This window comes from Salvelinus fontinalis, chromosome 20 (genome assembly GCF_029448725.1).
Source record: "Salvelinus fontinalis isolate EN_2023a chromosome 20, ASM2944872v1, whole genome shotgun sequence".
NCBI classification, from domain to species: domain Eukaryota; kingdom Metazoa; phylum Chordata; class Actinopteri; order Salmoniformes; family Salmonidae; genus Salvelinus; species Salvelinus fontinalis.
Window position 1 is genome coordinate 44,414,606 of NC_074684.1, and position 22,440 is coordinate 44,437,045.

Genomic DNA, 22,440 nt, shown 5'->3' on the forward strand with positions numbered 1-22,440 from the left:
TCAAGGTATAGTTTGTTGACCATACGATGTCCAAACACCTAACAGGGTGGCTGCTGTATTCATTTTGATGTCCGTGTGTCCAGGGACATCTCAAGGACTAGAAACACAAACTCTCTCCTTATACCGAGCCATGTCAACAACTCAACAATAACTACAACATGCTGAGTCATGTCAACAACTCAACAATAACTACAACATGCTGAGTCATGTCAACAACTCAACAATAACTACAACATGCTGAGTCATGTCAACAACTCAACAATAACTACAACATGCTGAGTCATGTCAACAACTCAACAATAACTACAACATGCTGAGCCATGTCAACAACTCAACAACAACTACAACATGCTGAGTCATGTCAACAACTCAACAATAACTACAACATGCTGAGCCATGTCAACAACTCAACAATAACTACAACATGCTGAGCCATGTCAACAACTCAACAACAACTACAACATGCTGAGTCATGTCAACAACTCAACAATAACTACAACATGCTGAGTCATGTCAACAACTCAACAACATGCTGAGTCATGTCAACAACAACTACAACATGCTGAGTCATGTCAACAACTCAACAATAACTACAACATGCTGAGCCATGTCAACAACTCAACAATAACTACATCATGCTGAGTCATGTCAACAACTCAACAATAACTACAACATGCTGAGCCATGTCAACAACTCAACAATAACTACAACATGCTGAGCCATGTCAACAATAACTACAACATGCTGAGTCATGTCAACAACTCAACAATAACTACAACATGCTGAGCCATGTCAACAACTCAACAATAACTACAACATGCTGAGTCATGTCAACAACAACTACAACATGCTGAGTCATGTCAACAACTCAACAATAACTACAACATGCTGAGTCATGTCAACAACTCAACAATAACTACAACATGCTGAGCCATGTCAACAACAACTACAACATGCTGAGTCATGTCAACAACTCAACAATAACTACAACATGCTGAGTCATGTCAACAACAACTACAACATGCTGAGTCATGTCAACAACTCAACAATAACTACAACATGCTGAGTCATGTCAACAACAACTACAACATGCTGAGTCATGTCAACAACTCAACAATAACTACAACATGCTGAGTCATGTCAACAACTCAACAATAACTACAACATGCTGAGTCATGTCAACAACTCAACAATAACTACAACATGCTGAGTCATGTCAACAACTCAACAATAACTACAACATGCTGAGTCATGTCAACAACAACTACAACATGCTGAGTCATGTCAACAACTCAACAATAACTACAACATGCTGAGTCATGTCAACAACTCAACAATAACTACAACATGCTGAGTCATGTCAACAACAACTACAACATGCTGAGTCATGTCAACAACTCAACAATAACTACAACATGCTGAGTCATGTCAACAACAACTACAACATGCTGAGTCATGTCAACAACTCAACAATAGCTCTGCCCAGTCCTCACGCATTGGACAACAGATTAAAAATAGATATATTTTTCACCTTTATTTAACCAGGTAGGCTACTTGAGAACAAGTTCTCATTTGCAACTGCGACCTGGCCAAGATAAAGCATAGCAATTCGACACATACAACACAGAGTTACGCATGGAGTAAACAAAACATACAGTCAATAATACAGGAGAGAAAAAATAAAATAAAAAGTCTATATACAGTGAGTGCAAATGAGGTACGAAAAGGGACTTAAGGCAATAAATAGTCCATGGTGGTGAAGTAATTACAAAATAGCAATTAAATAATGGGATGGTAGAAGTGCAGAAGATGAATGTGCAAGTAGAGATACTGGGGTGCAAAGGAGCAAGATTAATAAATAAATACAGTATGGGGATGAGGTAGATAGATGGGCTATTTACAGATGGGCTATGTACAGGTGCAGTGATCTGTGAGCTGCTCTGACAGCTGGTGCTTAAAGCTAGTGAGGGAGGTAAGAGTCTCCAGCTTCAGTGGTTTGGCAGTTCGTTCCAGTCATTGGCAGCAGAGAACTTGGCTTTGGGGGTAACCAGTAAGATATACCTGCTGTAGCGCGTGCTACGAGTGGGTGCTGCTTTGGTGACCAGTGAGCTGAGAAGGCGGGGCTTTACCTAGCAGGGTCTTGTAGATAACCTGTAGCCAGTGGGTTTGGCAACGAGTATGAAGTGAGGGCCAACCAAAGAGAGCGTACAGGTCGCAATGGTAGGTAGTGTATGGGGCTTTGGTGACAAATCGGATGGCACTGTGATAGACTGCATCCAGTTTGTTGAGTAGAGTGTTGGAGGCTATTTTATAGATGACATCGTCGAAGTCGAGGATCGGTAGGATGGTCAGTTTTACGAGGGTATGTTTGGCAGCATGAGTGAAGGTTGCTTTGTTGTGAAATAGGAAGTCAATTCTAGATTTAATTTTGGATTGGAGATGCTTAATGTGAGTCTGGAAGGGGAGTTTACAGTCTAACCAGACACCTAGGTATTTGTAGTTGTCCACGTATTCTAAGTCAGAGCCGTACAAAGTAGTGATGCTGAACGGGCGGGCAGGTGCGGGCAGTGATCGATTGAATAGCATGCATTTTGTTTTACTTGCATATAAGAGCAGTGGGAGGCCACAGAAGGAGAGTTGTATGGCATTGAAGCTCGTCTGGAGGTTAGTTTACACAGCGTCCAAAGAGGGGCCAGAAGTATACAGAATGGTGTCGTCTGCGTAGAGGTGGATCAGAGAATCACCAGCAGCAAGAGCGACATTATTGATCTATACAGAGAAGAGAGTCGGCCTGAGAATTGAACCCTGTGGCACCCCCATAGAGAATGCCAGAGGTCCGGACAACAGGCCCTCCGATTTGACACACTGAACTCTATCAGAGAAGTAGTTGGTAAACCAGGCAAGGCAATCATTTGAGAAACCAATGCTGTCGAGTCTGCCAATAAGAATGTGGTGATTGACAGAGTCGAAAGCCTTGGCCAGGTCAATGAATACGGCTGCACAGTAATGTCTCTTATCGATGGCGGTTATGATGTCGTTTAGGACCTTGAGCGTGGCTGAGGTGCACCCATGACCAGCTCTGAAACCAGATTGCATAGTGGAGAAGGTACGGTGGGATTCGAAATGGTCGGTAATCTGTTTATTAACTTGGCTTTCGAAGATCTTAGAAAGACAGGGCAAAATAGATTTAGGTCTGTAGCAGTTTTGGTCTAGTTTCACCCCCTTTGAAGAGGAGGATGACCGTGGCAGCTTTCCAATCTTTGGGAATCTCAGACGATACGAAAGAGTGGTTGAACAGGCTAGTAATAGGGGTTGCAACAATTTCAGCAGATAATTTTAGAAAGAGAGGGTCCAGATTGTCTAGCCCGGCTGATTTGTGGGGGTCAAGATTTTGCAGCTCTTTCAGAACATCAGCTATCTGGATTTGGGTGAAGGAGAAAGGGTGGAGGCTTTGGCGGATTGCTGTGGAGGGTGCCGGGCAGTTGACCGGGGTAGGGGTAGCCAGGTGGAAAGCATGGCCAGCCGTAGAGAAATGCTTATTGAAATTCTCAATTATAGTGGATTTATCGGTGGTAACAGTGTTTCCTATCCTCAGTGCAGTGGGCAGCTGGGAGGAGGTGCTCTTATTCTCCATGGACTTTACAGTGTCCCAGAACTTTTTTGAGTTTGTACTACAGTATGAAAACTTCTGTTTGAAAAAGCTAGCCTTTGCTTTCCTAACTGCCTTGTATATTTGTTCCTAACTTCCCTGAAAAGTTGCATATCGTGGGGGCTATTCGATGCTAATGCAGAACGCCACAGGATGTTTTTGTGCTGGCCAAGAGCAGACAGGTCTGGAGTGAACCAAGGACTATATCTATTCCTAGTTCTACATTTTTGAATGGGGCATGCTTATATAAGATGGTGAGGAAGGACACTTTTAAAGAATAACCAGGCATCATCTACTGACGGGATGAGGTCAATGTCATTCCAGGATACCCCGGCCAGGTCGATTAGAAAGGCCTGCTCGCAGAAGTGTTTTAGGGAGCGTTTGACAGTGATGAGGGGTGGTCGTTTGGTCGCAGACCCATTACGGATGCAGGCAATGAGGCAGTGATCGCTGAGATCTTGATTGAAAACAGCAGAGGTGTATTTGGAGGAACAAGTTAGTTAGGATGACATCTATGAGGGTTCCCGTGTTTACGGATTTGGGGTTGTACCTGGTAGGTTCATTGATAATTTGTGTGAGATTGAGGGCATCAAGCTTAGATTGTAGGATGGCCAGGGTGTTAAGCATGTCCCCGTTTAGGTCACCTAGTAGCACGAGCTCAGAAGATAGATGGGGGGCAATCAGTTCACATATGGTGTCCAGGACACAGCTGGGGGCAGAGGGGGGTCTATAGCAAGCGGCAACGATGAGAGACTTGTTTCTGGAAAGGGGGATTTTTAGAAGTAGAAGCTCAAATTGTTTGGGCACAGACCTGGATAGTTAGACAGAACTCTGCAGGCTATCTCTGCAGTAGATTGCAACTCTGCCCCCTTTGGCAGTTCTATCTTGGCGGAAAATGTTATAGTTAGGGATGGAGATTTCAAGGTTTTTGGTGGTCTTCCTGCCAGGAGTCAGACACGGCTAAAACATCCGGGTTGGCAGATTGTGCTAAAGCAGTGAGTAAAACAAACTTAGGGAGTAGGCCTCTAATGTTAACATGCATGAAACCAAGGCTTTTACGGTTACAGAAGTCAACAAATGAGAGCACCTGGGGAGTAGGAGTGGAGCTAGACACTGCAGGACCTGGATTAACCTCTACATCACCAGAGGAACAGAGGAGAAGTAGGATAAGGGTACGGCTAAAGGCTATACGAACTGGCCGTCTAGCACGTTCGGAACAGAGAGTAAAAGGAGCAGGTTTCTGGGCAAGATAGCATAGATTCAAGACATAGTGTACAGACAAAGGTAAGGTAGGATGTGAGTACATTGGAGGTAAACCTAGGCATTGAGTAATGATGAGAGAGATATTGAGACGTTTAAACACCAGACGCATGGAATGTTAGTGCCACTGAATTAATTACAAATATTGATGGGAGACTCTGTTACAGAGGAGTGTAAATGTTTTTTTTTAGGCTGGATCATATTGTATTATATTGTTGTATGTTTTAATTCTGTAATGTATTGATTGTTGCTGCCTTCTTGGCCAGGTCTCCCTTGAAAAAGAGACACTGGATCTAAATGGGCTTTTCCTGGTTAAAAAATATTGTAGACGTAATATGATCAATGTAAAGTTGTTGACGACGTAATATGATCGATTTAAAGTTATTGAAGACTTAACTTGATCAATCAAAAGCACCAGAGAGAAAGTTGATTACACGTTAAAGAAATTTTGAAGGAAAATAGTTTGCTCGTGAATCTATTTTAACCCAAAGGACGCCAGGATGTTGGTATTCATTTGGTATTTATGGTTTCATCTTCCTATCCAAATGCATTGTATGCAGCTGGCTATACATTCAGGCTGCAAAGATGTCGTTTTCCTCCTTAACTCGATTGAATTGCGAGACGGTGGAAAGAAACTGGGAAAATATGCATACTTTCATTATGAAACACTATTTTCCACCACCATGGCTAACGCTACTTCCTGATGTTGCACCCTGCTGCAACCTGATTGGCTGAACGCTATACGCAACTTCCGGGACTATCATTCCTAGGCATTAGACACTTTAGCATGGTAGTGGACATTTCCACTCCTCTTCTGACACCAGAACTTGACAAGCTGCTCACTAAGCACAGCAAGGGCCGTTGGACTGTTCTGCTATTCCAAGAACGTGCAACCGATGAGAGATACCATGATTGGACACAGCATACCAATTGAGATGGATCTTGAGGCAAATTTGCTAAAGTGGCTAACGCTACTTCCTGATGTTGCGCCCTGCTGCAACCTGATTGGCTTACAAGTGAACGTCTGAGTGTTCTTCATGAATAATGTGTCTCAGAAGTTTCTGTCTGTGAGTGATGCAACCCGAAAAAACATGAACGTTTTAATGAGTACTTGAGGTCACCGAGAAAGTCTGGTCTGCTCTCCCTTAACTAAGGAATTAGTCTGGATATGGTCTGCTCTCCCTTAACTAAGGAATTAGTCTGGACATGGTCTGCTCTCCCTTAACTAAGGAATTAGTCTGGGCATTTGGTCTGCTCTCCCTTAACTAAGGAATTAGTCTGGATTTGGTCTGCTCTCCCGTATCTAAGGAATTAGTCTGGATTTGGTCTGCTCTCCCTTATCTAAGGAATTAGTCTGGACATGGTCTGCTCTCCCTTAACTAAGGAATTAGTCTGGACATGGTCTGCTCTCCCTTAACTAAGGAATTAGTCTGGATATGGTCTGCTCTCCCTTATCTAAGGAATTAGTCTGGACATGGTCTGCTCTCCCTTATCTAAGGAATTAGTCTGGACATGGTCTGCTCTCCCTTAACTAAGGAATTAGTCTGGACATGGTCTGCTCTCCCTTATCTAAGGAATTAGTCTGGACATGGTCTGCTCTCCCTTAACTAAGGAATTAGTCTGGACATGGTCTGCTCTCCCTTAACTAAGGAATTAGTCTGGGCATTTGGTCTGCTCTCCCTTATCTAAGGAATTAGTCTGGACATGGTCTGCTCTCCCTTAACTAAGGAATTAGTCTGGACATGGTCTCCTCTCCCTTATCTAAGGAATTAGTCTGGACATGGTCTGCTCTCCCTTAACTAAGGAATTAGTCTGGTCTGCTCTCCCTTAACTAAGGAATTAGTCTGGTCTGCTCTCCCTTAACTAAGGAATTAGTCTGGATTTGGTCTGCTCTCCCTTATCTAAGGAATTAGTCTGGACATGGTCTGCTCTCCCTTAACTAAGGAATTAGTCTGGGCATTTGGTCTGCTCTCCCTTAACTAAGGAATTAGTCTGGATTTGGTCTGCTCTCCCTTAACTAAGGAATTAGTCTGGGCATTTGGTCTGCTCTCCCTTAACTAAGGAATTAGTCTGGGCATTTGGTCTGCTCTCCCTTAACTAAGGAATTAGTCTGGATTTGGTCTGCTCTCCCTTAACTAAGGAATTAGTCTGGATTTGGTCTGCTCTCCCTTATCTAAGGAATTAGTCTGGACATGGTCTGCTCTCCCTTAACTAAGGAATTAGTCTGGGCATTTGGTCTGCTCTCCCTTAACTAAGGAATTAGTCTGGGCATTTGGTCTGCTCTCCCTTAACTAAGGAATTAGTCTGGGCATTTGGTCTGCTCTCCCCTAACTAAGGAATTAGTCTGGATTTGGTCTGCTCTCCCTTATCTAAGGAATTAGTCTGGACATTTGGTCTGCTCTCCCTTAACTAAGGAATTAGTCTGGATATGGTCTGCTCTCCCTTAACTAAGGAATTAGTCTGGTCTGCTCTCCCTTAACTAAGGAATTAGTCTGGGCATTTGGTCTGCTCTCCCTTAACTAAGGAATTAGTCTGGATATGGTCTGCTCTCCCTTATCTAAGGAATTAGTCTGGACATGGTCTGCTCTCCCTTAACTAAGGAATTAGTCTGGACATGGTCTGCTCTCCCTTAACTAAGGAATTAGTCTGGACATGGTCTGCTCTCCCTTATCTAAGGAATTAGTCTGGACATGGTCTGCTCTCCCTTAACTAAGGAATTAGTCTGGGCATTTGGTCTGCTCTCCCTTAACTAAGGAATTAGTCTGGATATGGTCTGCTCTCCCTTAACTAAGGAATTAGTCATACAGTATGTAGGCTACAGTAAGAATCTCATTGTCCCGCTGCTTTGCAGTACAGTGATATCTGACTGAGATTATAACATGGTGTCAGAAGTGGTTCAACCTCGCCCAATATAAAACAGGAGAGATTATGTCACAGAAAACAATAATGTTCCTTGAGTTTTGTTGAAGTTTAGAGTGACGAAAAGTAGCTAACAGCTAACAGCTAACAGCTCTCTGTCTCTTCATTGAGCAGCCGGAGCGGAGTTGCAGTTGCTATGGAAACTCAGACTCAGAGCCACCATGAGCAGAGCACAGGGAGCGAGCGACAGACAGAGGAGCAGCTAATTGGATTTACTAACGGAGGAAGTTATTTCTGATTTTGTGTAGAAGCAAATTGGGCCTGGGTAGTGTAGGGAGGCCATGGGTCTGGGTAGTGTAGGGAGGCCATGGGCCTGGGTAGTGTAGGGAGGCCATGGGCCTGGGTAGTGTAGGGAGGCCATGGGCCTGGGTAGTGTAGGGAGGCCATGGGTCTGGGTAGTGTAGGGAGGCCATGGGTCTGGGTAGTGTAGGGAGGCCATGGGCCTGGGTAGTGTAGGGAGGCCATGGGCCTGGGTAGTGTAGGGAGGCCATGGGCCTGGGTAGTGTAGGGAGGCCATGGGCCTGGGTAGTGTAGGGAGGCCATGGGTCTGGGTAGTGTAGGGAGGCCATGGGCCTGGGTAGTGTAGGGAGGCCATGGGCCTGGGTAGTGTAGGGAGGCCATGGGCCTGGGTAGTGAAGGGAGGCCATGGGTCTGGGTAGTGTAGGGAGGCCATGGGTCTGGGTAGTGTAGGGAGGCCATGGGCCTGGGTAGTGTAGGGAGGCCATGGGCCTGGGTAGTGTAGGGAGGCCATGGGCCTGGGTAGTGTAGGGAGGCCATGGGCCTGGGTAGTGTAGGGAGGCCATGGGCCTGGGTAGTGTAGGGAGGCCATGGGTCTGGGTAGTGTAGGGAGGCCATGGGTCTGGGTAGTGTAGGGAGGCCATGGGTCTGGGTAGTGTAGGGAGGCCATGGGCCTGGGTAGTGTAGGGAGGCCATGGGCCTGGGTAGTGTAGGGAGGCCATGGGCCTGGGTAGTGTAGGGCCTGAACGCCACGGCCATGGGCCTGGGTAGTGTAGGGCCTGAACGCCACGGCCATGGGCCTGGGTAGTGTAGGGCCTGAACGCCACGGCCATGGGTAGGATTCAGGCTTAAAATATGTCTCTATGCAGGGCTTTAAACCACAACCCTTTTCAAGTACTCTCTTTGTGACACACTGCTCTATGTGCCAGCGAATCGAGCCTGGGGACAAGCTTATATCGTATTTAATCCAGATTGTCCAGCCCACATCAGTACTTGATGTTTACCAAAAATAGGCTCTTAGATCTATGAAAGGTCATGTGATTATTGTCCATTCAAGTATCCAGGTCAGGGTAGGATCTTATCTTGACGACTTACTCGGTGATGTAAGAATAACAAAAAAACTCAAGACTATTCAAAATACTTTATGGGAAAGTTGATTAGAGTACCTGATCTTGACAACCAGCTCGGTGAAAGAGGGTCTGTCGCGGGGGTCGTAGGACCAGCAGCGGGTCATGAGGGAGTAGAGGGCAGGAGGGCAGTTGTCAGGTTTGGGTAGTCTGATGCCCTGCTCCAGCTGGTTAATGACATCACGGTTCTCCAACCAGAAGAAGGGCTGCTGCCCCTGGCTCAGGATCTCCCAAATACACACCGCTAGGGAGGGGGTTGGGGAGGCAGTTACACATAGATACATACTGCTATGGAGAGAGAGAGTTACACATAGATATATACTGCTATGGAGAGAGAGACAACGAGGAGAGAGAGAGAGAGAGAGAAAGAGAGAGAGCAAGAGCAAAAGAGAGAAAGAGAGGAGAGAGAAAGTGCTCACTGCCCACAAAATGAGGTGGAAACTGAGCTGCACTTCCTAACCTCCTGCCCAATGTATGACCATATTAGAGAGACATATTTCCCTCAGATCACACAGATCCACAAAGAATTCGAAAACAAATCCAATTTTGATAAACTCCCATATCTACTGGGTGAAATTCCACAGTGTGCCATCACAGCAGCAAGATTTGTGACCTGTTGCCACAAGAAAAGGGCAACCAGTGAAGAACAAACACCATTGTAAATACAACCCATATTTATGCTTATTTATTTTCCCTAGTGTACTTTAACCATTTGTACATTGTTACAACACTGTATAAATATATATAATATAACATTTGTAATGTCTTTATTGTTTTGAAACTTCTGTATGTGTAATGTTTACTGTTAATTTTTATTGTTTATTTCACTTTTGTGTATTGTCTACCTCACTTGCTTTGGCAATGTTAACACATGTTTCCCATGCCAATAAAGCCCCTTGAATTGAATTGAATTGAAAGAGACAGAGAAGAGAGAGAGCAAGAGCGAGAAAGAGAGGAGAGAGACAACGAGGAGAGAGAGAGCAAGAGAGAGAAAGAGAGAGAGATGCACAGAAATGACCCCCCCCCCCCAAAAAAAAGGGAAGACAGACTTACCGAACATCCAAACATCGCTAGCCGTGGTGAATCGCCTGAAGTTTATGGATTCTGGAGCCATCCATTTGATAGGTAATCGAGTCACGGAGGCTGTGGAAACGATTCAGAAAGATGCCAGTCATTTTTGTATATATTTAGTAAACGTGGGGACACTATTTAAGATGTTATTACTCAATGTAAGATGGAAACATGTCTTCAGCTATTTCCCCAAACACTCTGATATACAGAGTGTGTGGGGCGGCAGGTAACCTACTGGTTAGAGCGTTGAACTAGTAACCAAAAGGTTGCAAGATCAAATCCCCAAGTTGACAAGGTAAAAATCTGTCGTTCTGCCCCCTGTGACCAAGGCAATTAACTCACTGTTCCTAGGCCCTCATTGAAAATAAGAATTTGTTCTTAACTGACTTGCCTAGTTAAATAAATACACACAAAACACAGGAGAGTCTGGAGCAGAGGTTAACTGCAGCTCTGATATTGCTCATCCATTTTTTTATATATTCTTAATTACATTCCTTTACTTTAGATTTGCGCGTATTGTTGGGAAATTGAATGCTTGAGCTGACAAGGTAAAAATCTGTCGTTCTGCCCCTGAACAAGGCAGTTAAGCCACTGTTCCTAGGCCATCACTGTTGGAGCTAGAAAAACAAGCATTTTGCTACATCCGCAATAACATCTGCTAAATATGTGCATGTGACCAATAAAATTTGATTTGGAATGCTTTAAATAGAGCTGGATGAAACCTTTTTCACCATTTTGAAATAGTCAACCTGGGTGGGATGTCCTGTGTGTGGTTAAGGAAGGATCATATGATTCCATCCAACTCGTCGAAGTAGTAGAAGAAGAAATGGACTACTTCGAAATGGAGATGGCGCTACCCATGAGCCCATGATGGGACAGCTTCACAGAACAGTTGTGTACCTCTACGGAGACCACAGACCACCGACCACTCCATACCTTTGTAATACTCTTCATCCTCGATGTATCTAGACAGGCCAAAGTCTCCCAGCTTAACACAGTCTGCTGTGGCCACCAGCACATTCCTCACCGCTATGTCTCTGTTGGCACACAATAAACGGGTTCGTTGAACTCGTCCAATAACAACACAGGGTTTTTGTTGTTCCTGCTATGTCTCTGTTGGCACACAATAAACGGGTTAGGGGGAGGCTACTTCACTGCATGGATGTCAATGTATTACATACCTAGGAGTGTGATGGAGAGTTATGTTGTCTGAAGAGGGATATGGTGGCTAACATGGGATATGGGTGTCAAGATGGCTGTCCTACCTGTGCACCATGTTGATTCCCTCTAGGTAGACTAGAGCTTTGCAGATCTGCAGGCTGAAGAGAACTAGCGTTATGTTGGTGAGTTTGTTCTTGTTCTCTGTCAGGTAGTTCTTAAGCTGAAAAACAAAAAGAACAGAATTATGGGATGGCAGACGGCAAGTAGCCTAGAGAGGAGGAACCCACCTAGTATTTGGGCGGTCACACAAATGTCCTAGGTGGCAAAGGTTGGCATGGATACTGTCATTTATCGGCGTAGTAACAAATCCCTACCTTGCGACCCCAAAACTGTTCAAACCCCTCATGTTGGAGGAGAGAAAATGTTGCAGTTTAAAGCTAATTTCCTGCAATTCTACATGTTGCCATGACTTTATGTGTGATACCTGAGTGACTCAACAAAATCTGTAGGGTCCTCCTGGGGGGGGGGGGGGGGGGGGGGGGGGGGGGTCGAAGGCTCCTGCTCACTTAATTTGGCTGATAACTACAATGTTTAGGTAGCTGGTTAGCCTGCTAGTTTAACAACTGGACATTTCTGACAGGTTATAAACAGGTTATAAAGGTCTGTCAGTGAATGACATAACAAGAGGAAAACTGCCCATGCACAACCGAATTTCAAAATTACACCATACTATTATTTATAACTCTCAAGAATTTCAAATTTTTGTTATTTTAAAAAAATGATTAAGTCATCCGTATTGACCCCGTTCCGGATCCGCATCCAGAACACGATCCGCCTGTTGAGTATGGCTAGCCTAGAGGTTAGAGGTCAGTAAATCGAAGGGTTGCTAGTTTGAATCCCAGGTCTGACAAAAATGTTTGTTTTTTAATCAATAAGTAAAGTTTATAGTAAACTCTCTCTTTATGACATCATCCTGGCTCATGTAACGTGGCTGTCGGGTCTCTCACCTCCCCGTACTGGTAGAGCTCCATCACGATCCAGACAGGGTTTTCCTCTATCACGCCGATCAGACTGACGATGTGAGGGTGATTCAGGTTCTTCATGATCACTGGAGAATGGATAAGTTTAACAATTAAAAACGTTCTTCTATTTTCATATGAAAGCTACTTACGACAGGGAGACATACTTACTTATTAAAAGTCCCAATCCCATAAAAAAATATATATTTTCCTATTTCATATACTGTATATATATATATATATACAGTATAGGAATATATATATATATATATACAGTATAGGAATATATATATATATATATATACAGTATAGGAGTATATATATATACAGTATAGGAATATATATATATATATATATACAGTATAGGAATATATATATATACAGTATAGGAATATATGTATATATATATATACAGTATAGGAATATATATATATATATATTTATATATATATACAGTATAGGAATATATATATATACAGTATAGGAATATATATATATATATATACAGTATAGGAATATATATATATATATATATACAGTATAGGAATATATATACAGTATAGGAATATATATATATATATATATATATACAGTATAGGAATATATATATATATATTCACAATAGACAGTTGGAATAATACTGTGAAATTGTGAAAATTATGATAACCTCCTTTTAGTGTAAGAGCAGTTTGAGAAGACCGGCTGACATTTCAGCCTGTTTTGAAGGGGAAACGCCTCACCAGGTGGTAAAGATGGCGCCGAAGAACATCGCTAACGTTTTACATTCTCCCAACCAAATGTTTAATTTTTTTTTTTTTTTTTTGCGTTTTGTGTAACTTGTTTTTTAAACTTATTGTGTACATAATGTTGCTGCTACCATCTCTTATGACCGAGAATAACTTCTGAACGTCAGAAAAGCGATTACTCAACGCTGACTGGAAAAAACGTTTTCCTTAAACGAGTACGACGAGAAGGATATCCTGCTCTCACTGGAACCGGCCCAGATCCAAGGCTTTTGCATGAAGAAAAGATGTCTTAAAAGGGGCCGCAGATCGAGCATCCTTCTGAGAATCCAGAGGCGAGCGAGTAAACTCCCACTGCCATCCGTTCTTCTTGCTAACGTGCAATCATTGGAAAAAAATATTGATGACCTACGATTAAGATTATCCCACCATCGGGACATTAAAAAATGTAACATCTTATGTTTCACCGAGACCTGGCTGAACAAAGATACGGACAATATAGCTAGTGGGATTTTCCATGCACCGGCTGAACAGAGACGCTACCTCTGGTAAGACGAGGGGTGGGGTTGTGTGTCTATTTGTCAATAACAGCTGGTGCACGATGTCTAATATTAAAGAAGTCTCGAGGTATTGCTCATCTGAGGTAGAGTACCTTATGATAAGCTGCAGACCAAACTATTTACCAAGAAAGTTCTCATCTGTGTTATTTGTAGCCGTCTATTTACCACCACAGATTGAAGCTGGCACTAAGACCGCACTCAACCAACTCTATAAGGCCATAAGCAAAGAAGAAAATGTTCACCCAGAAGCAGCGCTCCTAGTGGCCGGAGACTTAAATGCAGGCAAACTTAAATCAGTTTTACCAAATTTTTACCAGCATGTCACATGTGCAACCAGGAAAAAAAAAAGCTTGACCACCTTTACTCCACACACAAAGATGCATACAAAGACCTCCCTCGCCCTCCATTTGGCAGATCTGGCCAGTGATTCGCTCAATACGGAAGTGGTCAGATGACGCGGATGCTACACTACAGGACTGTTCTGTTTTGCACAGACTGGAATATGTTCAAAGATTCATCCACTGGCATTGAGTAGTACACCACCTCAGTCATCGGCTTCATCAATAAGTGCATCGATGACGTCGTCCCCACAGTGACTGTACGTACATATCCCAACCAGAAGCCATGGATTACAGGCAACATCCACATCGAGCTAAAGGCTAGAGCTGCCGCTTTCAATGAGCGGGACACTAATCCAGATGCTTATAAGGAATCCTGCTATGCCCTCAGACGAACTATCAAACAAGCAAAGTGTCAATACAGAATTAAGATTGAATCCTACTACACCGGCTCTGACGCTTGTCGGATGTGGCAGGGCTTGAAAACTATTACGGACTACAAAGGGAAACCCAAACGTGAGCTGCACAGTGACGCGAGCCTACCAGACGAGCTAAATGCATTTTATGCTCGCTTCAAGACAAGCAACACTGAAGCATGCACGAGAGCACCAGCTGTTTTGGATGACTGTGTGATAACACTCTCAGTAGCCGATGTGAACAAAATCTTAAAGCAAGTCAAGATTCACAAAGCCGCTGGGCCAGACCGTTTACCAGGGCGTGTACTCAAAGCATGCGCGAACCAACTGTCAAGTGTCTTCACAGACATTTTCAACCTCTCCCTGACCGAGTCTGTAATACCTACATGTTTTAAGCAAACCACCATAGTCCCTGTTCCCAAGGAAGTGAAGGTAACCTGCCTAAACGATTACCCCCCACGTCGGTAGCCATGAAGTGCTTTGCAAGGCTGGTCATGGCTCACATCAACAGCATCCTCCTGGACACACTCCAATTCACATACCGCCCCAACAGATTCACAAATTACGCAATATCAATCTCACCTGGACAGAAGGAACACCTATGTGAGAATGCTGTTCATTGACTACAGTTCAGCATTCAACACCATAGTGCCCACAAAGCTCATCACTAAGCTAAGGACCCTGGGACTAAAAAACTCCCTCTGCAAGTGGATCCTGGACTTCATGACGTGCCGCCCCCATGTGGTAAGAGTAGGCAATAACACGTCTGCCATGCTGATCCTTACCACTGGGGCCCCTCAGGGGTGTGTACTTAGTCCCCTCCTATACTCCCTGTTCACCCACTACTGCATGGCCAAACACAACTCCAACACCATCATTACGTTTGCTGACAACACAACAGTGGTAGTGTTAAGGCTGTCGCTTTCCTCATCCTCAGATGAGGTGAGGAGAGAAGGATCTTCTGACCAAAATGCGGGTTCAAGGAAATATGCCATCTTTATTATATAACAGGAAAAAACTGATGATGATGGCAACACGAAACAAACACTTGAACAAACTTACAAAATAACAAAACGACGTAGAACGGAACCTGAACATAAACTCACATCACAAACGTAAACTCACGGACAGGAACGTTACATCGAAACACACGAACAGCCAAACAGTCCCGTAAGTGAAAACACATCGACAACGACGAAAGACATCACAGGAGACAATCACCCACAAACAAACAGTGAGAATGCCCTACCTAAATATGACTCTTGATTAGAGGAAAACGCAAACCACCTGCCTCTAATCAAGAGCCATACCAGGCAAACCAAAACCAACATAGAAACAAATAACATAGACTGCCCACCCAAAACTAACGCCCTGACCATAAACACATAAAAACAACATAAAACAGGTCAGGACTGTTACAGTACCCCCCCCTCAAGGTGCGAACGCCGGGCGCACCAGCACAAAGTCCAGGGGAGGGTCCGGGTGGGCAGTTGACCACGGTGGTGGTTCCGGCTCAGGACGCTGTCCCCACACCACCATAGTCACTCCCCTCTTCTGTCTACCCCTTCTAATGACCACCCTAACACTACCTTCCCCTAAATCAACGGCCAGCACCGGGACAAGGGGCAGCACCGGGACAAGGGGTAGCACCGGGACAAGGGGCAGCACCGGAACAAGGGGCAGCACCAGGATAAGGACCAGCACCGGAATAAGGGGCAGCACCGGGACAAGGGGCAGCACCGGGACAAGGGGCAGCACCGGGACAAGGGGCAGCACCGGGACAAGGGGCAGCACCGGGACAAGGGGCAGCACCGGGACAAGGGGCAGCACCGGGACAAGGGGCAGATCCCGGCTGAAGGACTCTGGCAGGTCCTGGCTGAGGGACTCTGGCAGGTCCTGGCTGGACGGCTCTGGCAGGTCCTGGCTGGACGGCTCTGGCAGGTCCTGGCTGGACGGCTCTGGCAGGTCCTGGCTGGACGGCTCTGGCAGGTCCTGGCTGGACGGCTCTGGCAGGTCCTGGCTGGACGGCTCTGGCAGGTCATAGCAGGACGGCTCTGGCAGGTCCTGGCTGGACGGCTCTGGCAGGTCCTGGCTGGACGGCTCTGGCTGGTCATGGCAGGACGGCTCTGGCAGATCCTGTCTGGTTGGCGGCTCTGGCAGATCCTGTCTGGTTGGCGGCTCTGGCAGATCCTGTCTGGTTGGCGGCTCTGGCAGATCCTGTCTGGTTGGCGGCTCTGGCAGATCCTGTCTGGTTGGCGGCTCTGGCAGTTCCTGTCTGGTTGGCGGCTCTGGCAGATCCTGTCTGGCGGGCGGCTCTAGCGGCTCCTGTCTGGCGGGCGGCTCTAGCGGCTCCTGTCTGGCGGACGGCTCTGTAGGCTCATGGCAGACGGGCGGCTTTGCAGGCTCATGGCAGACGGGCGGCTTTGCAGGCTCATGACAGACGGGCGGCTTTGCAGGCTCCTGGCAGACGGATGGCTCAGACGGCGCTGGGGAGACGGATGGCTCAGATGGTGCTGGGGAGACGGATGGCTCTGTAGGAAGGAGAAGGAGAGACAGCCTGGTGCGTGGTCTAGGCACTGGCTGCGCTGGAGAGGAGGAAACAGCAGGAGAGAGAACCCGGAGAGACAGCCTGGTACGGGGGGCTGCCACCGGAGGACTGGTACATGGAGGTGGCACCGGGTCTACCGGACCGTGAAGGAGGACTCGTGCTCTTGAGCACCGAGCCTCCCCAACCCTACCAGGTTGAATGGACCCCGTAGCCCTGCCAGTGCGGCGAGGTGGAGTAGCCCGCACTGGGCTATGCAGGCGAACCGGGGACACCACCTGTAAGGCTGGTGCCATGTACACCGGCCCGAGGAGACGTACTGGAGACCAGATACGTTGGGCCGGCTTCATGGCACTCGGCTCGATGCCCAACCTAGCCCTCCCAGTGCGGCAAGGTGGAATAGCCCGCACTGGGCTAAGCACACGTACTGGGGACACCGTGCGCTCTACCGCATAACACGGTCTCTTACCAGTACGACGCCTTCTACCTCCACGGTAAGCACGGGGAGTTTGCTCGGGTATCTTACCCGGCTTTGCCACACTCCTCGTGTGCCCCCCCCCAAGAAATTTTTTGGTCTGACTCACGGGCTCCCAACCGCGTCGTCGCGCTGCCTCCTCATACCAGCGCCGCTCAGCCTTCGCTGCTTCCAATTCCTCCTTTGGACGGCGATATTCCCCTGGTTGAGCCCAAGGTCCTCTACCGTCCAAGATCTCCTCCCAAGTCCAGAAGTTCTTGTTGCTCCGTCGAGCATTCCTATACCGCTTGGTCTCTGTTTGTTGGTGGGTGATTCTGTTAAGGCTGTCGCTTTCCTCATCCTCAGATGAGGTGAGGAGAGAAGGATCTTCTGACCAAAATGCGGGTTCAAGGAAATATGCCATCTTTATTATATAACAGGAAAAAACTGATGATGATGGCAACACGAAACAAACACTTGAACAAACTTACAAAATAACAAAACGACGTAGAACGGAACCTGAACATAAACTCACATCACAAACGTAAACTCACGGACAGGAACGTTACATCGAAACACACGAACAGCCAAACAGTCCCGTAAGTGAAAACACATCGACAACGACGAAAGACATCACAGGAGACAATCACCCACAAACAAACAGTGAGAATGCCCTACCTAAATATGACTCTTGATTAGAGGAAAACGCAAACCACCTGCCTCTAATCAAGAGCCATACCAGGCAAACCAAAACCAACATAGAAACAAATAACATAGACTGCCCACCCAAAACTAACGCCCTGACCATAAACACATAAAAACAACATAAAACAGGTCAGGACTGTTACAGGTAGTTCCTGATCACCGACCACAATGACACGGCCTATAGGGAGGAGGTCAGAGAACTGGCAGTGTGGTGCCAGGACAACAACCTCTCCCTCAATGTGAGCAAGACGAAGGAGCTGATGGTGGACTACAGGAAAAGGTGGGTCGATCAGGCCCTCATTAACATCGACAGGGTTGTAGTGGTGCGGGTCGAGAGTTTCAAGTTCCTTGGTGTCCACATCACCAACGAACTATCATATCAATATCACTAAACTACTACATCACCAACGAACTATCATAGTCCAAACATACCAAGGCAGTCGTTATTGTTATTCTTATTGTGTTACTTGTTATTACTTTTTATTTTAGTCTACTTTGTAAATATTTTCTTAACTCTTCTTGAACTGCACTGTTGGTTAAGGGCATTGTATGTAAGCATTTCACGGTAAAGTCTACACGTGTTGTATTAGGTGCATGTGACAAATAAAGTTTGATTTGAAATTAGTTAATAGACTAATAAGAAAAAGAGTTCCAAACTTCTCTGCCAATAACAGCTAGTTTTACGTTTTCCCCTCCCCACTCCCAGACAGTCCTAGTAAAATTCTTACTGGAGAAATTGCTCTTTGCTAAGAAGCTATTTTGGTTTATTTTTGACCATTTTAGTTGAAAACAATCTAAAGTAAAGTACTTAATTGTTACCCAGAAATAATTTGATATTGAGATAAAAATGACTGCATTGGACCTTTAATAAAATGTGTTATATCTGATGTATTTTTTTACGTTTGTTGATGCTTATTCATGAAAGTGATCATGAAGTGTACATTTAAAAAATATATATTGATTCAAAATTCTTGAGTTTCCAGGCACTCACTGTAGAATTCCTCATTGAATTCCTCAATGAATAAATACAGTAAGTGATCCTCAGTGCTTGGTTTTTAATGTTTACATAATCTAGGAGAAAGAACAGACAAGGGCCGAGTTTAATCGATCCACAACAGACTTGTTCATAGGAGCAGAAGCCTCTCTCCTGTTTATGTAGCATGAGGCAGCTTGATGTACCAGTACTCCCCCTGGACAGGATGCAGGGCCTTACCCCCAATCTATCTCCTTAATGCTGAGTGCCAAACAGAAACTAAGCGGGTCCCATTTTTAGTCTTTGGTACACTCTTAGAAAAAAAGGTGCTATCTAGAACCTAAAAGGTTTCTTTGGCTGTCCCTATCAGAGAACCCTTTGAAGAACCCTTTTGGTTCCAGGTAGAACCATATTGGGTTCCATGTAGGACCCTTTCCCCAGAGAGTTCTACACGGAACCCAAAAGAGTTCTACCTGGAACCTAAAAGTGTTCTCATATGGGGGACGGTCAAAGAAACCTTTTGGAACACTTTTTTTCTACGAGTGTATGACTTGACCGAGGTTTGAACTCTCAACCTTTCAATCTCAGTGTAACCATTCTAACCACAAGACCAGTGAATTGGAGAATTGAAGAAGAAGTGTGTGATCAGTATTTGATGTGTACCTGCTTCACTCATGAACTTCTCCATGACATCAGGTGAACAGTCTTTACACGTCTTCACCGCCACGCTTAGCCTCTCCCCATTCTGGTTCAGAAACAGTCACACACACACACACACACACACACACACACACACACACACACACACACACACACACACACACACACACACACACACACACACACACACACACACACACAATAATGAGATATATATTTTGCCCAGTTAGGAACATTTGGGGTGTTATAGTAACTGACTGTGTGAGTACGGTGTCGGGAGATATACTTGCCGATTTTTTGTACATTCCTTCATAGACCTCCCCGAAAAACCCCTCGCCAAGGATCCGTCCCAGAACAATGTCATGTCTGTCAATTCCATACTTCACCACTGGAACCAAGTATACAACAACACAATGAGTAGCTGCCATGGAACTTAGACTATAGAACATATAATATAGAACATAGAGTACAAAACATAGAAAATAGAACATAGAATATGGAACACAGAACACAGAACATAGAATATTGAATATAGAACCTAGAGTATAGATGTCTTCCATCCTGATAAAGAGTACGTCTCTACTTACCAGACTTTGGTCGTTCGTCAATCTCAGCGTAGATGTCAGATTCTGAATGATGGACAGGATTTGATGATGTCAGTTTGTGTTAAAAACAGACGGGTCAACTTGAGACATACAGCGTAGCCCTGCCCTTACAGTACTAGTTTCAAACTGTTCAAAACAGTCACTGTAATGACAAATGATTCATACTATTTGTCAAACAAAGACGAAGGCCGTCGTGGTAGATGAAAACTCACCCATGCTATATCTGAAAGAGCCCGTGTTCTCCGTTTGACTACAGAGTGGGAGGAGAGACAGCCAGAGGAGGAGAGGAGAGGAGAGGAGAGGAGAGGAGAGGAGAGGAGAGGAGAGGAGAGGAGAGGAGAGGAGAGGAGAGGAGAGGAGAGACAGCCAGAGGAGGAGAGGAGAGGATCATCAACCCTGGGTTTGAGGTAGCTCCTCAATACACCAGGCACACTGTTACAGTAATACTAGCTGTCTCTTTGATACATCTATCTGACAGCCTCATGTCCAGTACATCCCACGTTTCAACAAGTACTAAGTATTCCAGTTTGGTTTCAGTATAATGATTTGTTATGGAAATGACACAAAAGGCAAAAATATGAAGCCTTGGTTCAAGAGAAAGTGAATCCACTCACTTCGTGGGAAGGTCTGGTAAGGAACTTCTTAAATTGGCATCTATGGGTCACATAAGAAGACACATTGGTTCAATAGACTTACGGGACATGGCAAAATCAAATGAAACCATTGTGATGCACTCTTTCAGTGTATCCCCCGCAGTGTTTCTCCTACCATAAAATTCACAGGGCGGACTTCCTGATCCCCCTTACCTTTATTTGGTCTAGCGATGAACGACTCGTCAGTGCCGTGCTCAGAGCGACAGTAACCGTCAATAAGGTCGACCATGTTTTCTGCCATCGCAAACTTAGTCACGTTGATAGACAGAGGCTGACGAAGAAGATACAAACCTTTCACGTTAATGACCATAAATACAATTACAAATCACATTACAAACACTATACAAACATTAGAATGTCATAAGGGTCATAGACTGATAGAGGATTTTATTTACTTAAGATGCAGGCTTTTAACTCAACGATCACATCAATCAAAATGTTATGTAAAAAAAAAGACTTACGGACACAGCTCTCTAGATAGAATTCAGAGCCTGTATTCATTATGTCTCTAGTTAGAATTCAGAGCCTGTATTCATTATGTCTCTAGTTAGAATTCAGAGCCTGTATTCATTATGTCTCTAGTTAGAATTCAGAGCCTGTATTCATGATGTCTCTAGTTAGAATTCAGAGCCTGTATTCATTATGTCTCTAGTTAGAATTCAGAGCCTGTATTCATTATGTCTCTAGTTAGAATTCAGAGCCTGTATTCATTATGTCTCTAGTTAGAATTCAGAGCCTGTATTCATTATGTCTCTAGTTAGAATTCAGAGCCTGTATTCATTATGTCTCTAGTTAGAATTCAGAGCCTGTATTCATTATGTCTCTAGTTAGAATTCAGAGCCTGTATTCATTATGTCTCTAGTTAGAATTCAGAACCTGTATTCATTATGTCTCCAGTTAGAATTCAGAGCCTGTATTCATTATGTCTCTAGTCAGAATTCAGAGCCTGTATTCATTATGTCTCTAGTTAGAATTCAGAACCTGTATTCATTATGTCTCTAGTTAGAATTCAGAGCCTGTATTCATTATGTCTCTAGTTAGAATTCAGAGCCTGTATTCATTATGTCTCTAGTCAGAATTCAGAGCCTGTATTCATTATGTCTCTAGTTAGAATTCAGAACCTGTATTCATTATGTCTCTAGTTAGAATTCAGAGCCTGTATTCATTATGTCTCTAGTTAGAATTCAGAGCCTGTATTCATTATGTCTCTAGTCAGAATTCAGAGCCTGTATTCATTATGTCTCTAGTTAGAATTCAGAGCCTGTATTCATTATGTCTCTAGTCAGAATTCAGAGCCTGTATTCATTATGTCTCTAGTTAGAATTCAGAGCCTGTATTCATTATG

The 22,440-nt window shown here is 44.7% G+C and overlaps 1 protein-coding gene across 1 annotated transcript in view; it reads right to left on the reverse strand.

The window, feature by feature from the left end:
* LOC129817862 (protein-tyrosine kinase 2-beta-like) overlaps positions 1-22,440 on the reverse strand; it is a 76,800-nt gene that overhangs the window by 9,286 nt on the left and 45,074 nt on the right. Inside the window, exons 11-21 of the mRNA XM_055873457.1 lie at positions 21,249-21,366; positions 21,057-21,096; positions 20,655-20,692; positions 20,425-20,466; positions 20,128-20,225; positions 19,841-19,922; positions 12,432-12,532; positions 11,529-11,644; positions 11,200-11,300; positions 10,246-10,335; positions 9,232-9,436 (exon numbers count right to left, since the gene is read on the reverse strand). Of these exons, the coding sequence (XP_055729432.1) occupies positions 9,232-9,436; positions 10,246-10,335; positions 11,200-11,300; positions 11,529-11,644; positions 12,432-12,532; positions 19,841-19,922; positions 20,128-20,225; positions 20,425-20,466; positions 20,655-20,692; positions 21,057-21,096; positions 21,249-21,366 (1,031 nt within the window). The remainder of the gene's footprint in view (positions 1-9,231; positions 9,437-10,245; positions 10,336-11,199; positions 11,301-11,528; positions 11,645-12,431; positions 12,533-19,840; positions 19,923-20,127; positions 20,226-20,424; positions 20,467-20,654; positions 20,693-21,056; positions 21,097-21,248; positions 21,367-22,440) is intronic.